The sequence below is a fragment of the Meles meles genome, chromosome 5 (assembly GCF_922984935.1).
Source record: "Meles meles chromosome 5, mMelMel3.1 paternal haplotype, whole genome shotgun sequence".
In the NCBI taxonomy this organism is placed as follows: domain Eukaryota; kingdom Metazoa; phylum Chordata; class Mammalia; order Carnivora; family Mustelidae; genus Meles; species Meles meles.
Window position 1 is genome coordinate 140208409 of NC_060070.1, and position 14944 is coordinate 140223352.

The window sequence follows — 14944 nt, forward strand, 5'->3', positions numbered from 1 at the left end:
TTATTTTTATGGCAAAATGTTAAAAAGAATGTCCACTCACAGGTGGTATTACCCACCAAACTCACTGAAACTCAGACTCTAGTAAGTTATACCATCATTTTACGTTGAAGAAAATACACTGCCTATTAAATCTGACAGGCCAGAGATCCTAAGATGCACCCCCATTTCATGTCAAAATAGGAAAGATGCATCTCAGAAGTTGCGGTAGTGCATCATACAACAAGATGCTATAAAAAATAAGAGTAAAAAACCCGTATACTGACAGAGAAAGACGTCCTATATATTACTAAATGAAGAAAGCAAGCTAGACACTACATAAACTATGACTCTACCTTTTCTGTAAACATTTAAATAATGGACAGACTGGTTAATACAAGTTTAAAAACAGACCTGGAAAGATATACACTCAAGTCAACAGAGCCATCTAAATAGGCTGGGTTTATGAGAAACTTCTCTTTTGTACATTTCTGTATTTATAAACATTTATTATTAGTATTTCAATACTTAACACTATATATAACTTCTGTAATCAGGAGACTCAGTAAGAAACTGGACGTCGTAAAGCTAGCTGGGGTCAATGAAAAGTAAGTGTATTTTTATACTACTTACTCAACTTTAAACCTGAAGCACTAGAGAGAAAGGAATTAGCTCCTAACTAGCTGGACCACACATTTAAAAAATATCGTAAAAGACTTTTTCACTTGCTAGACTATACATTTCTAAAAACAGAACAAATATGGATGCCTGGGTGGCTCAGTTGGTTAAGCCGCTGCCTTCGGCTCAGGTCATGATCACAGTCCTGGGATCGAGTCCCGCATCAGGCTCCTTGCTTGGCAGGGAGCCTGCTTCTCTCTTCACCTCTGCCTGCCAGTCTGCCTGCTTGTGCGCTTGCACTCTCTCTCTCTTTAAAAAAAAAAAAAATTAAAAATAAAAACAGAATAATCACCGAGATGTGCAATCATCACAATTCAATTTTACAACATTTTCATCATTCCAAAAGTAGTCACGCACCTAGCAGTCCGCTCCTGCCCACCATCCCGTAACCCCCGACAACCACTTTCTGACAACACAGATCTGCCTATTCTGGACATTTCATATCAATGGAATAATAGAATATGTGGTCTTTCATGACTGCCTTCTTTCATCTTAGCATAATGCTTTCAAGGTTCTTCCATGATATAGCATGAATCCAGGCTGTAGATTTATGTAAAACATTGTTTTCCAGGAAACTTTCTAAATTAAAAAAAAAAAAAAATCACCCCTTCTTGGGCAGAATTACACAAACATGAGAATAACTTAAGCCTCTATGAAGAGAATTAAAAAAGATCTCCTAATTTCTATTAATCTATGAAAAATACAGATCCTAAAAATATTCAAAAGCTAAAGATACACAAAACCATACCCTCAATAGTATAACTTTGTTCTGTTTTGAAGATGTTTTCTAATGAAAATGAAAGCAAATACTGTATCTATGAAAAGTAGATTTCAAATCTGCGGCAAGAACTAGAAAGCAGCATCATTTTAGAGGAGAGCAGCTTCTGTAACAAAAGGAATTAACCTAATCCCAAACTGAGTGAGTTTGCAGAGGGACACTTCCCGAACCGGTGAAGAAAGATCATTTTGAAAAAGATTCCAGGTTTTCAAAGGCGTGTAAACACCGTAGGTTCCATGGTGAGTGCAACCATCTAGATCAACTTTTGTTCTGTAAATACTCTGCCAAGATGTAATGCTACGACCCGCTAGTGAGGCATCACAGGTACAGAACATACACTTCTTTGGTGGGACACTTAAGGGCAAGTCTAGCTTTTTTTTTTCCTTTTGAAGTAGCAGAATGCTGTGCTGCACGATGGAGTCCCAGAAGATCTGAGTCACAAAATAAAACAGAACCACTGTATAAAAAAACAAAACAAAAGACAACCTTCCAACAACCACCGTAACCACTTTACCCACTGGTGCTACAAAGCTGAGTGTCCTCACTGATTAATTATAGACAAGGCAAAAAACATGACTAGTGACTCTCAAATGGGACAAAAATAATCAGAAGACAACACGAAAACAGTCAATATGTCTACAACCAGCTTAGCCTTTTTATCACCACTTGTACAAGTGAGGAACAGCTCACTTGCTCCAACAGGTTGGTTTTACTTGCTTAAGGCCACAAAAGAGGTAACAACACAAAACAAAACACCCAACACCCACCCAGGGGAGCCCTTCCACCAACTGCAAAGGGAACAGAATGTCGCCCGCCCCGCAGGCCCTGGAGAGATCTGAGCCACGCGCACCCCAACCGCACCTCGAACTGGCCACACCTGCAGTCCCCCCTTTCTAAGCACGTGACCGAAGCCCCGCGCGTCCAGTCAGTGGAGTGAGGCCTGCGTTACTTCTCCTCCCTTTATATTAACTCATCTGCTTGCTACTGGAATCATTCTCTTCGGCAAATAAACATCCTGGTAAATAAAAAAATCTTTAATTGTCTCCACATCTGCCACCAGCCACCACATGCCACTTGCTTCCTCCCTATTCAGTCAAAATCCTCCACAAAGCTGTCCCTACTTTGTGATTTCCCTCCTCCTATTCGCTAGTAAACTCTTTCCAATGAGGATTTCTCCATCACTCAGTCTGCTGAAACTCTGTGTCAAGGTCACCAGCATCCTCCTCTCTGCTAAATCCGTGATTAATTCTCAGTTCGTAGCCTACGCATAGTATCACAGGGACATCTCACACAGCTGACTTCACCTTTCTTCTGGACAGGCTTTCTTCACTTGGCTTTGAGGACACACCCCCTTCTAAGTCTTCCTCCTACCTCACTGTGGGCTCCTTCTCAATCTCCCTTTGCTGGTTCCTTCTCTGTTCCCAAACATGCATGCCCCCCTTCTCGGCCTACACACACTTCCCTGTGGATGTCACCTGGTCTCATACTTTAAACACGGAAATGCCAAGGATTCCCAAAATTTTGTCTCCAGTCCAGATCACTCTCTTGAATTACAGGCTTACATGGCCAACTGTACACTTGGGAACTACATTTAACTTATCCAAAACCAGGGGCGCCTGGGTGGCTCAGTGGGTTAAAGCCTCTGCCTTCGGCTCAGGTCATGATCTCAGGGTCCTGAGATCGAGCCCCGCCATCGAGCTCTCTGCTCAACAGGGAGCCTGCTTCCCCCACCCCCCTGCCTGCCTCTCTGCCTACTTGTGATCTCTATCAAATAAATAAATAAAATCTTTAAAAAAAACAAAAAAACAAAAAACAAAACAAAACACCAAAAAACTTATCCAAAACTGATCTCCAGATCCACCCCCAACCATAAACCTGCTCTGCCTATATACAGCCATCTCTACCTTAGTAAGTAGCATCACCATTCTTTCCATTCCTCAGGCCAAGAATCTCGAAGTCCTATTCTCCCTCGTATTTTTCACATCCAATTCATCAAAAAATCCTCTTGGCTCTCAGTTGGGATATTTTCCAATCATACTTATTTTTAATTTTAAATTTAACTCTCTAATCTACCTGCAACTCACTTTGGCAATATAAGACAAAATCCTAAGATTACAAAGTTTTTCAAAAAGATAAACACTGGTTCCCATGCTGCTTATTAAATAATGCTTCCTAGTGAGCATGTTGATTTTAGACTCCGAATTTTCCTTGGCTTAGCAAAGTTGTTCTCTCTTATAACTTCGATTTCTTCTGTTTTGCTTTTTTCCTCCCCCTAGAATTTTCTTCAAGAACATTAATAACCTATAGATAGGAAGACTATCCTCTGCCTCTGATTCTCCTGTCACCCTTCTCAAAACATCTCTGAAACTGAGATGTGTCTTATAAACAGTGGCACCTTATATCTGTCTACACAGGCAGCTGTCACTGCCTGCACAGGTGTGAATCCATTCAAGAACAAGCTCTCCGAAATTTCTGGAACTTGACTCATTTCTTTCCTGGTGAAACAGCTGGATAACTGCTACTTGTAAGACATTTTAGTCAACAGGGGCACTTGGGTGGCCCAGCGGGTTAAAGCTTCTGCCTTCAGCTCAGGTCATGATCTCAGGGTCCTGGGATCGAGCCCCACATTGGGCTCTCTGCTCAGCAGGGAGCCTGCTTCCTGGTCTCTCTCTGCCTGCCTCTCTGCCTACTTGTGATCTCTGTCTGTCAAATAAATTAAAAAAAAAAAAGACATTTTAGTCAGCAAGTCATGTACAGATCACCTAAGAAAGAAACACAGAAACACCAGAGTCCTGGTTGTTGTAGTGCTTTATGGTAATACTGAAAATGGGCAGCATCACCATTGAGCCTGCACAATGCAATCGGAAGCCTGGGAGAAAATGCCAGAGACATAACGGAGAGCTCTCAGGAAATGTTCTTGATGGCACAGACGGCAGCATCAAGTAGAAAACCACAGACATCAACTCTTAAAAAGTGGTTTAAAAGACTGGATTCTAAATATGAAGTTTGGGGAATACCTTAACTAATCTATATTCCTTATTTCATTATTTTCGGGTGTTTAACAAGTGATACTGATTAAAATCTATACATTAAAAACCTATATTTAGAGGCGCCTGGGTGGCTCAGTGGGTTAAGGGTCTGCCTTCGGCTCAGGTCATGATCTCAGGGCCCTGGGATTGAGCCCCATCTGGGCTCTCTGCTCAGCGGGGAGTCTGCTTTTCTGCCTACTTGTGACCTCTCTCTCTGTCAAATAAATAATTAAAAATTTTTAAAAATCTATATTTAAATACCTTAAGAGATCATTCACTGAACACAAAATAACAAGTGATAACAAAGCATCGTATCCTAGTCTGTTAGGTCTTTCCCCATTAGCGTTACATGTGATGTGTGTTACGATGGGCAGTCTTCGCCTTGGTAAATAAGGTATCCACAATCAAAGCCCTCAAATCTCTAATGATGTGAGTCACCATCACCTGTTGCCTGAATTTCTGCAAGAGCCTCCTTCCCAGTCTGCCTGCTTCTGCCCTAAAACCCTGTCCCAGTCTACCTTTCAAAGAGCCATCAGCGACCCTTTAAAACCGAAGCTACGCCATGGGAACAGAGACTCTGCAGTGTCTGCATTTCACTCAGAGTAAATGCCCAAGCGCTTGCAGTGGCCCTCCAGGTGTCCCTGGGCTCGCTCACCCTGCCCCACCTCGATCCTGGACTCATCTAGGGCACTCTGTCTTCGTCCCCTCTCTGGGCCCCTTCCTTAGTCAGGCTCCTCTACCTGTTTCCCTGCCTGGGCCATTCTTGCTCGAGCTACCTATCAGCCGACTCCCTCACTCTGTTCCGAGTCTCTGCTCCAGTGGCCCCTTGCAAACCTCGGCAAAGGCGAGTGAACCGTACAGCCCATGTTCTGTCTTTGGTACTCACACTCTCTTGCTCTTTAAAAGATACCTAGCACCCTTTAAAATGTCACAGTTTATTTGTCCTTAACGTAACATTTACTCCTAGTCCCCAGACTGAATACGTCAAGAGGACGGAGCCCTTCACCTGGTCTGGTGCGTGGTGCACCGCATGAAACACTGACCGCAACCGTGGCACAGCCACTTGCCAAAAGGGTCAGCGATACCAAAGAAACACATTTCAGGTGAATGTGGTGACAGTGACAGTACAAGGTGCATTTTAAGTAACCAATTCTGATTTATTCGTTTCGTTACGACGCAGTTCCCTTGTGCCGGGGCACCTGGCGCCTGGGGAAAGTATCTCTAGTCTATGCATTGCATATAAACTTGGTAAGTATCAGTGAGATGGAATTCCAAACATATTTAATACCAGTTTCTTTACGCTTCTTTTAATTAAAAATACAAAACAGCTTTTAAAAGAAAGTATGTCTTACCGGTAGGTCGGTGAAAGCAATACCTAAAACACAAAACAAAAACCAAAAAAGTGGCATTAGACACGGTTTTTCAAAAGCAGACGATAGTGACAAGCTGAATTTAAACTGAAAACAAGGGAAGGAATGGCAAAGGAAGGAAAGGAAAAAATTTAAAACCTAGATATTAAACAGTGAGACCACTCTTTTTCTCAGTAACACCAACAGAGGTCTGGGCGAATGTTCTATCTCCCTTCAAGATCCACATCCTCGTTAGTCACACCGCAGTGTTGTTTCTGGAGTACTGCGGCTGCCTCCAGGACTTTGGTTTCAGACAGATCTTCTAAGCTATGTCAAGAACCTTATAAGAAAACTGGTTGCGGGGCGCCTGGGTGGCTCAGTGGGTTAAAGCCTCTGCCTTCGGCTCGGGTCATGATCTCAGGGTCCTGGGATCGAGCCCCGCATCGAGCTCTCTGCTCGGCAGGGAGCCTGCTTCCTCCTCTCTCTCTGCCTACTTGTGATCTCTGTCAAATAAATAAATAAAATCTTAAAAAAAAAAAAAAAGAAAGAAAACTGGTTGCAAAATAGTCACATTTGATTTCTGACCAACACCCATTCTGCTTTATCAAGCCTTACCACTTAATCTTCCTCACCTACATTTAGATTTTAAGTAATTCTGAGGGGAAGGGAAAGAGATTTTTTTTGTTACCAAGGGAAAAAAACTGAACGATGCAAAATACAGTACTTTTGTTTCTTAAAAAAAGTGTTTGCCCATGAAAGTACATTCTTAAATGACTATTCTGCAAAAAAACTTAATTCCTCATGCAAAGGATCAAGGGTTCTATAGCTGAGAATTTCTCATGAATGGCCTCTGACAGTAATTTCACCACGGTCATGTTCAGATACAAGTCAGAGGAATGAGTCTACTGGCATCCCAAACTGATGATTTAATAACCTCTCTTCAAATATTTAAATACATTACTTCACTGAAAATAAGATAATAAATAAACCAAGTATTTCTGTAGGATCTCATTCATATGCTTAAAAACACTGAACTCTAGAAGAACAGGAGATAGTCACTTACTCTCAATTCTTCCAGTCTAAACATACATTAAAACTAAAAAAACCCACACCAACACCACTACCTTTCCCACGTTGATCACCATCTAAAAACTGAGGGCGTTTCCACTGCATTATCTTTTAAGACCTCTTCCCACCTGAGATTTTATGCTGCACCATCAGAAAACATAATTATCTGACTCTATCTTTTAAAGTAATAAAATTAAAAGACAAAGTGACTATGCCTCTCTACTATATATTTTTAATAAATGTGTAAAAACAGTGGTTTGTAGTTAAGTCCTGTCTTTATGACTTTTAAAAACTAGTAAATTCATGTTGGCTTGTCAAAAGGAAAGCAAAACTGGAGGTCACCTAAGCTCCCCATAAAACAGATTACTTTCAGCTTCATTAATAAATAGAAAGCAAAGTGACCATAGGCCAAATATGAACATTTATTCTAAAATTCTCAGAAAACTAAAAAGGATACAGGAAACAAGACACAATATTTTAATAAAATATTACCAATTGTATCTTAATATCTTAGTCATAATTTAGCAGCCTAAAAAGTTATTTTCCTCAAAGACATCTACGATAGCAAAGTGGTCTACTTTTACAGTTTTAGCCAAAATTCCTTTTTGTTAATAATTGCTGAAATCCTCAGTCTTTACCATGAACTCTAATGAAAAACCCAACTCAATTCCACAGATTAACATTTCTGAAATAGCTACCACAACCTGTACACATTCAGACCACAAAAAGATGCTACTTAAGTAAGTTAGATTTAAATTTTACCTGGAAGACAATTTTTTATATTTATAATTTTCTGATATGTCAAAAGGCTTTTCAAAAAGTGATCTTCAATTGATGATTTTCAATAAAACAAAGTAAAAAAACTTCCAAATGAATTAACCTAGATACTGAACTGTTTCTCCTTTAACTATCTTCTCAAATAAAAACCTTTCCAGTTCTATTTCTATGATCAGTAAATATGTATTTTTAAAACCTTCATGAAAAAGAAACTAAAGATGTATCAGCTTTTGGGTAGAAATGATCCACTCCGGGAAGTACAACAGTATGTAAATAATATTTTTTTCTCTTCTAGATGTTAGAAACTAGACCAGAGGGAAGCATACTTCCCTGAAAACCCAGAGAGTAAATCTCTTCCACTCTCCAGGCTCTACGGTCTCTGTCACAAGCACTCAGTCCTGCCACTGGACAGAAAAGCACTGTATACATCGCACAAACAAACGGGGGCTGCTCTCTTCCCATGAAACTTGACTTAAAGCACAGACAGGAGACCAGTCTGGATCATGAGCTGTGGCGGGCTGACCTCTGTTCTAAAGGAGTGACTTTTTACCACTGCATCCCCAGCATCTAGCCCAGACTCTGGCTAACAACATGGAATGAGTACTCACTATGTGCCAGGCAATCACCTAAGAACTTTGCATGCATCATTTCAGTCTACTTTACCAACCAAAGAAAGGCAGGTATTACAGTGGTCCTACTTACAAACTAAGGTACAGAAATATTAATTTGCATAAGGTCACATGGCCTAAGCCAGGAGACAAACCCAGGCAACTAAAGAATCCATATTAACGGCTCTTATATTGCCTAAGTGCTTAATATACATGAAATTTATAAATGAATACTGACAAATGTCTCAAAAATTTACTTAAAATTAGAACGTGATTTTATCATGAAGTACTCTTTTCTTAAGAGGTATCTCACATTTTAAATAGGTTTCTTATTCAAGAGAAAATCTTAATATTAATGTTTGTGAAAATCTAACAAGAAACAAATAAAATCACCTCACCTATGATCTTTCTATTTCCCAAAACAAAATTCCTTCTCTGGAATAAAGTTTAAAAAAAAACAGTAAAAAGACTAATTTTTGGTTTAAAAATATGCCTTCTTTTGCATTTTGGAATCAAAGGTCATACCCAAAAGCAGATTTCTACAGTTTAATTTAAGATCAAATACCTTAAGCAAGCAAGGCAACTAAGACTACCCTGGGTTAAATGCTGTCATGAGTCAGAGCCAGGACAGTAACACGGAATAAACTAGAGGCTACATCATCTGGAAAGGGGCCAGCCACAGCAATCAAATCACAAATCCACATATCTCCCGGTGTCCTGAATCAACACTCCTGTGTGGACTTGGGACAACCTTTTTGTTGCTAAGACAGGACTTCAAAATCAGTATTTATATTCAGAACGAAAAGACTTAAGCTGCATATAAAAGTGAAGATACTAATTTTATATCAGGAATATGACAGCTATTACCAATGCAGCCAGAAATCTAGAATTTTCTACTATGAAATGAAAGACACAACAGTTTTTGTGTTATATTAAAGAACATCTATTATATGCCTAAGGACACTATTTGCAGTCTAATTTTTAAATACAATTTATGAGCACAATGAAATTTTTGCCTTCCGAGGCTAGTTTTTGCTTCCTTTTGCTTTACTTCATCAGAAGTAGTTTGTTTTGAATCAAGCACTTCTCTAGTAATGTGAAACCATTTTACTTTTAAAGCATCAGTCTTACTATCCTTCATAGTTTCTGTATAAAAACAAAAACAAAAAAACTTCTAAGAAAAGGGAATATAACCACCACACACAGTTCTCAATTTGAAACACTACAGGTGCATATGCAACCAAAAAGTCTGATTTTCTACTAGTCTTGGGATGGCTATGCCTCTTTATGTTTTCATTAATTTATTTATTTACCATCTGTCTTTTATCCTTGGAAGTTTTGCTGTTATGGTTTTAATTCTGCTCCTTTCTGCAGAACTTGTAGTCACCACCATTTAGTCATTACTGAAGGGCAGGCCTGCCCTTTTAGTGGGTCAAATGCCTTTCCTTTTTAGCTGATAGTATCAAGACTTTCCTTCATTATTACCCCATACTACACTAAAAACTGACAACCTTTTTTTCTTGGTACCTGTTACCTAGAGAATTCAGTCACACTATGAAGAGTTTAGTGTCTTACTCAAAGCAGAAAAGACTTAGCATTTCTATTACTAGAATAAATATGGGAGCATGGGGATTATCTTCACAGTTACTCCCATATATGTGATACAACGTGGCATTCACAGAACGCAAATTTTTACCATTTCCTCAACTTCCACCTGAAAAGAACAAAGAAATAACATCCAGAGGCATGTACTTACAATTGAGCACTACCCAAACAAATGTGACTACCATGCTCTAGGGTAACACAATAATCACAATATTTGATTACTTTACATGCAATACATTATCTTAGTACCTAAACTATGTCCATTCTTGGTGTAGAAGCAGGTATTGTTGATAAGGTTAACACAACAGCCAATGACATCACCAGTCGTAAAAGTTGGTCCATAAGGTTGTCCCGTTCCAGAAGAACAAAATGAATGTCCATCATCCCCATGATAACCATATGAATGTTTATCCCAGCCTAAAGAGAAAGTTCCAGTATATTTACAATGAAAAGTAAGGTTCCTCTGTACTAGAGCTATTCACTAAGATTATGACAAGAAAAGCAAGAATAGTACAATAGATGACAGCACAAAAGTAAAACTCTCAAATGTACATTTAAATTTCCAATAATTACGCCACATGATTTCTACATTAAAATAGTGTTTACAACACTAAGGAAAATAAATCTGCCACACAGAAGACTAAAACATGTATTAAACAAGACTCTTACCATTTAAAAAAAAAAAAAAAGGCAAGACACATTTCCATGCATATTTCCTTTGCTAATAAACCAAAGGAATTTTGCTTTGATTTACACACACACAGAGTTTAATATAAAATAGAAGATTTTTCTATTTTCAAAGTTTCCTTCCAAATTAATTTTTAACATTAGTAAAAATACCAGAAATCACTTTCATCTGACTAATGGCTTTGGGAAACAGTTCTGCTGTCTCAGCTGACACCTTCCTTAGTTCACTTGGACTATTAGCCTCCATTCCCAGAATACTGAACAAATGAAAACAGGTTAAAAGCCAGGAATGTACTGGGTAGCAAAGAGAATTAATCACATTAAAATATTTAAAGTCATTGATATGACTATGCAATAGAAGTTAAAATACCAAAACAAGCAAAAACATAAAACAAAAAAATGCATGGTAGATATAAGTTTTGCTTAATAGCATAAAATTTAAATTTTTAAAAACCACCTGGCTTCCACTTCGAACTCATAACATAGAGGAGATTAAAAACACAGAAAATCAATGTACTTAACTATTTCAATTATTACTTCAAATTTTTAGACAGAAAGATGTAGCCGTAAGACAGTACTATAATTCAATTACAAGTACCTGGTAGTCTATTCATGTTCACACCTTGAGCAGAAAGACCAATTCCCATGTAACTGTTAAAAAAAAAGAAAGGGGGGGGGTGGAGAGAAGAACAAAAGCAGGTTATTATAACCATATATGTAAAAATTACCAAATACTCTGAAACATATCAGAACCCAACCCAAGTTAAAATTCACAAAGGACAGCTACAAAAAAATTTTACAATTCATTAAACAGCAAAAAACGCAATATTAAGCAACAATAAAACTCAGATTCACAGTAAATTTCTATAATACTCATTCTTAAATACACCCAAAGTACTAGTAATAATTATATACTCTACTAACAACTATAAAAACCTTTCAACTTATCTACACATAAGTATTTAGGATTAAGATTTCTAATAAAAAGCATAGGGGGACTTGTGGGAGAAAAAAGAAACAATACTTAGGAAACTATTATATTTCCAAAAAGACACAGTAATAATCAAGACAAAAAAAAAGGGGGACATGGATACATATTTGGAAAAAATGCCAAATTCACATAAAAACATGCGAAATATTTAATAAAATTACACTTAGGGGCGCCTGGGTGGCTCAGTGGATTAAGCCGCTGCCTTTGGCTCAGGTCATGATCTCAGGGTCCTGGGATCGAGCCCCTCATTGGACTCTGCTCGGCAGGGAGCCTGCTTCCTCCTCTCTCTCTGCCTGCCTCTCTGCCTACTTGTGATCTCTCTCTGTCAAATAAATAAAATCTTTAAAAAAATAAAATAAAATAAAATAAAATTACACTTAAAAGTATGTACTGTAGGGGCGCCTGGGTGGCTCAGTGGGTTAAAGCTTCTGCCTTCAGCTCAGGTCATGATCCCAGGGTCCTGGGATTGAGTCCCATGTTGGGCTCCTCTCTGCCTACTTGTGAGCTCTGTCTATCAAATATATAAATAAAATCTTAAAAAAAAAAAGTATGTACTGTATCGTATCCATGTACCGGTTTTCTTAGAATTTGGCAAAATGACAAATCAAATTAAAGATAAGATTCTTCATTTTTAATTTATCAAACTAAAAGAACAAAATTATCTCCAAAAAAAGAAATATAGAAGGAAAAATTATTGAAGTATGTGATTCATTTTAGAAGCTTATAAAATATTAATAAAACCTGATAAAGACGGCTGAAAAGTGGGAAGAGTATAAAACAATATACTTGTAAGTACTGATGCAAAAAGAAAAAGAAAAGCCACCAACTAAATAAAAGAATAAGGTGAATCCAGTCTGTGAAAAGGCTGACTATGATTGCATCAAGACTTAAAATGGCACTTGATAAATTTTGCTACCATTATTTTTTTTTAAGATTTTACTTATTTGAGAGACACACACAGAGCGTGAGCATGAGCAGAGGGAGGAGCAGGGATAGACGAGCAGAGGGAGAGGGAGAGGGAGAAGCAGATTCCCCCCTGAGCAAGGACCTTGACATGGGCCTAGATCCTGGAACTCCAGGATCATGACCTGAGCTGAAGGCAGCCGCTGAACAGACTGAGCCACCCAGGCGCTCCTCAGCTACTATTTTTAATAAAAACTCAACCAAAATAAAAGCAAACTAAAATACGACACATTTTTTACCAAATCTAATACAGCAAGTATTCAACAGTAAACACTGAAGCCATTTCCATTAAAATCAGGACATGGAATTGTCTACTACAACTGTTAAATAGTATTTTGAAGGTTTCAGATAATTTAATAATACAATGAAAACAAATAACCAGTATTAATATTAAAAGATATAAAATAATCTTTATTTTTAGTTGCCATGATTATATACATAGAAAACTAGAGAAACTACTAAAAGCTTAGAAGATAAACTCTCATGTGGGCACACTGTAGAATATCGGTAACACATAATCCTAAAATCTTAAGAAGAGAAAAGGCAAATTATCTCCCCCAAAAAAGGACCATTTATGACAATAAACAATGGCACAAAGCATGAAGGATAAAGAACTGCCAGCCTAGAACTGAATGCGCAGATAAAGTATCATTGAAAATGAGGGCAAAATAAGGTATTTTAAGACACTAAAAAGCTAACAGCTTACTTTCTGCAGAACCTCACAAAAGAACTATTTGAGGATATGCTTTAGTAGAAAGAAAGTGAAAAAAAAGAGAAGAAATACATGGGTCAAAGAAACAATAATCAGCACAAAAAGCATGAAATATATACTTAAAAAGAGCAAGATTCTTTAAAAATACTATTGCTTTTAAAATCTGTAACCCATATATAATATGCTAGAATATAATTAATGGTACTTCACATAAAAAGATATATGAAAATATCACCCACATTCAAGAGAACAGAAACAAAAGAGAATGACTCTGAGATGATGAAGTGTTTGAAATTAAAATATACAGAATTTTGAAGCAGCTATTGTTACAATGCTCAAGGACGTAAAGAGAAATGTGCTTGTACTGAATGAAATGATAGCAATTTCAACAAAGAAAAAGAATTAAAAAAAAACAACAACAACAAAATTCTGGAGCTGAAAAATATCTGAAATAAGCATTTACTTATGTCCTTAATGGCACACTGGAAATGGCAAAATGAGTAAGTAATGATGAAATCAGAGCAGATTCTGAAGAACAGAGAGAAAAAATATTAAGGCTAAATAAGAGAGCCGGCTGAGGCAGCATCAAAAGGTCTATCAAACATGTAACCAGAGTCCCACAAGGAGAAAAAGAGAGTGGGTCAAAAATTCACAGAACAATTTTCCAGATTTGGGAAAAGAAAAAGATCTATAAATTCAAAAAACATAGCAAACCTCGCATACCAAGAAAAGCACACCTAGGCACAAATCACAGTCAAACTGCTGAAAACTTTTAAAAAAATAATAAAACAAAATAAAAGAACAAACACTGAAAGCAGCCAGGAAAAAAAAGACATTTTACTGTCATAGGAACACTGAGCTGAACACTCGCGCACTTCTCATAACAATATAGGAAGCCCAGCAGACAGTGAAAATGAAATCTCTATTAAACCCAAGCTGGGGGAAGGGGAACTCATGCTTTATTATCACATTTAAGGTCCTTAAAATGACACTGCTATACGAAATCATGCAGTAAAAACCACAGGGCTTATCAGAAAAAAATGGGGTTACAGGCACAGCATTCCTAAACTCCATCAGTAACACATTAAAAAAAAGGAAGAACCCAACTTAAAAAAAAAACCCAATTCAATAAAAAATGATTTTACACACACTAAATTGTTTAAGATACATAAACACCATAATAAATATGGCATTTTACACCGAAAAAGATCTGAAGTTTACTTGGGGAAGTAGGTGACGCAGCACTGTAGCTTGTGGGTTATTGTGAAGTGGTGGAAGGAAAGTTACTCGATGCGCAAATCTGTCCCAGCAGATGTGGATGGGTGTGGCTCGTAACACGCAGTGAACCAACATAGTTGGTACATGTCTGAGGTGTTGCAGGACATATAAAAACAAGCTCAAATTCAACAGCAGTAAGGGAGTGGCAAGATTTTTAAAGCGCATGAACAAAAATGTATTACTGTGGTACTCTGTGTTTAGCAAAGGAAACAGACATTAAAAGTTTTCAGATCAATATATCAATACAGATATTTTCAGATTTTACATTTACTACCATTTTTAAAATTATGATTGTACCAAATATCAAATAAAAGAGACTAAGAAAACTAGTTTAATTCCTACTATAGACAGGTTTAAGTCCACTAGAGCTTGTTAGTTTCCCATCTGTTCTTTCCATTCATCCTTTCCTATGTTCTTTGTATTTTTCTATATTTAATCCTTGTTA

The 14944-nt window shown here is 37.6% G+C and overlaps 1 protein-coding gene across 3 annotated transcripts in view; it reads right to left on the reverse strand.

Moving 5' to 3' along the window:
* RANBP9 (RAN binding protein 9) overlaps positions 1–14944 on the reverse strand; it is an 87530-nt gene that overhangs the window by 27220 nt on the left and 45366 nt on the right. For all 3 annotated transcript variants that reach the window (XM_046004165.1, XM_046004167.1, XM_046004166.1), the window contains exons 3-5: positions 11154–11206; positions 10118–10285; positions 5814–5836 (exon numbers count right to left, since the gene is read on the reverse strand). In XM_046004165.1, the coding sequence (XP_045860121.1) occupies positions 5814–5836; positions 10118–10285; positions 11154–11206 (244 nt within the window). The remainder of the gene's footprint in view (positions 1–5813; positions 5837–10117; positions 10286–11153; positions 11207–14944) is intronic.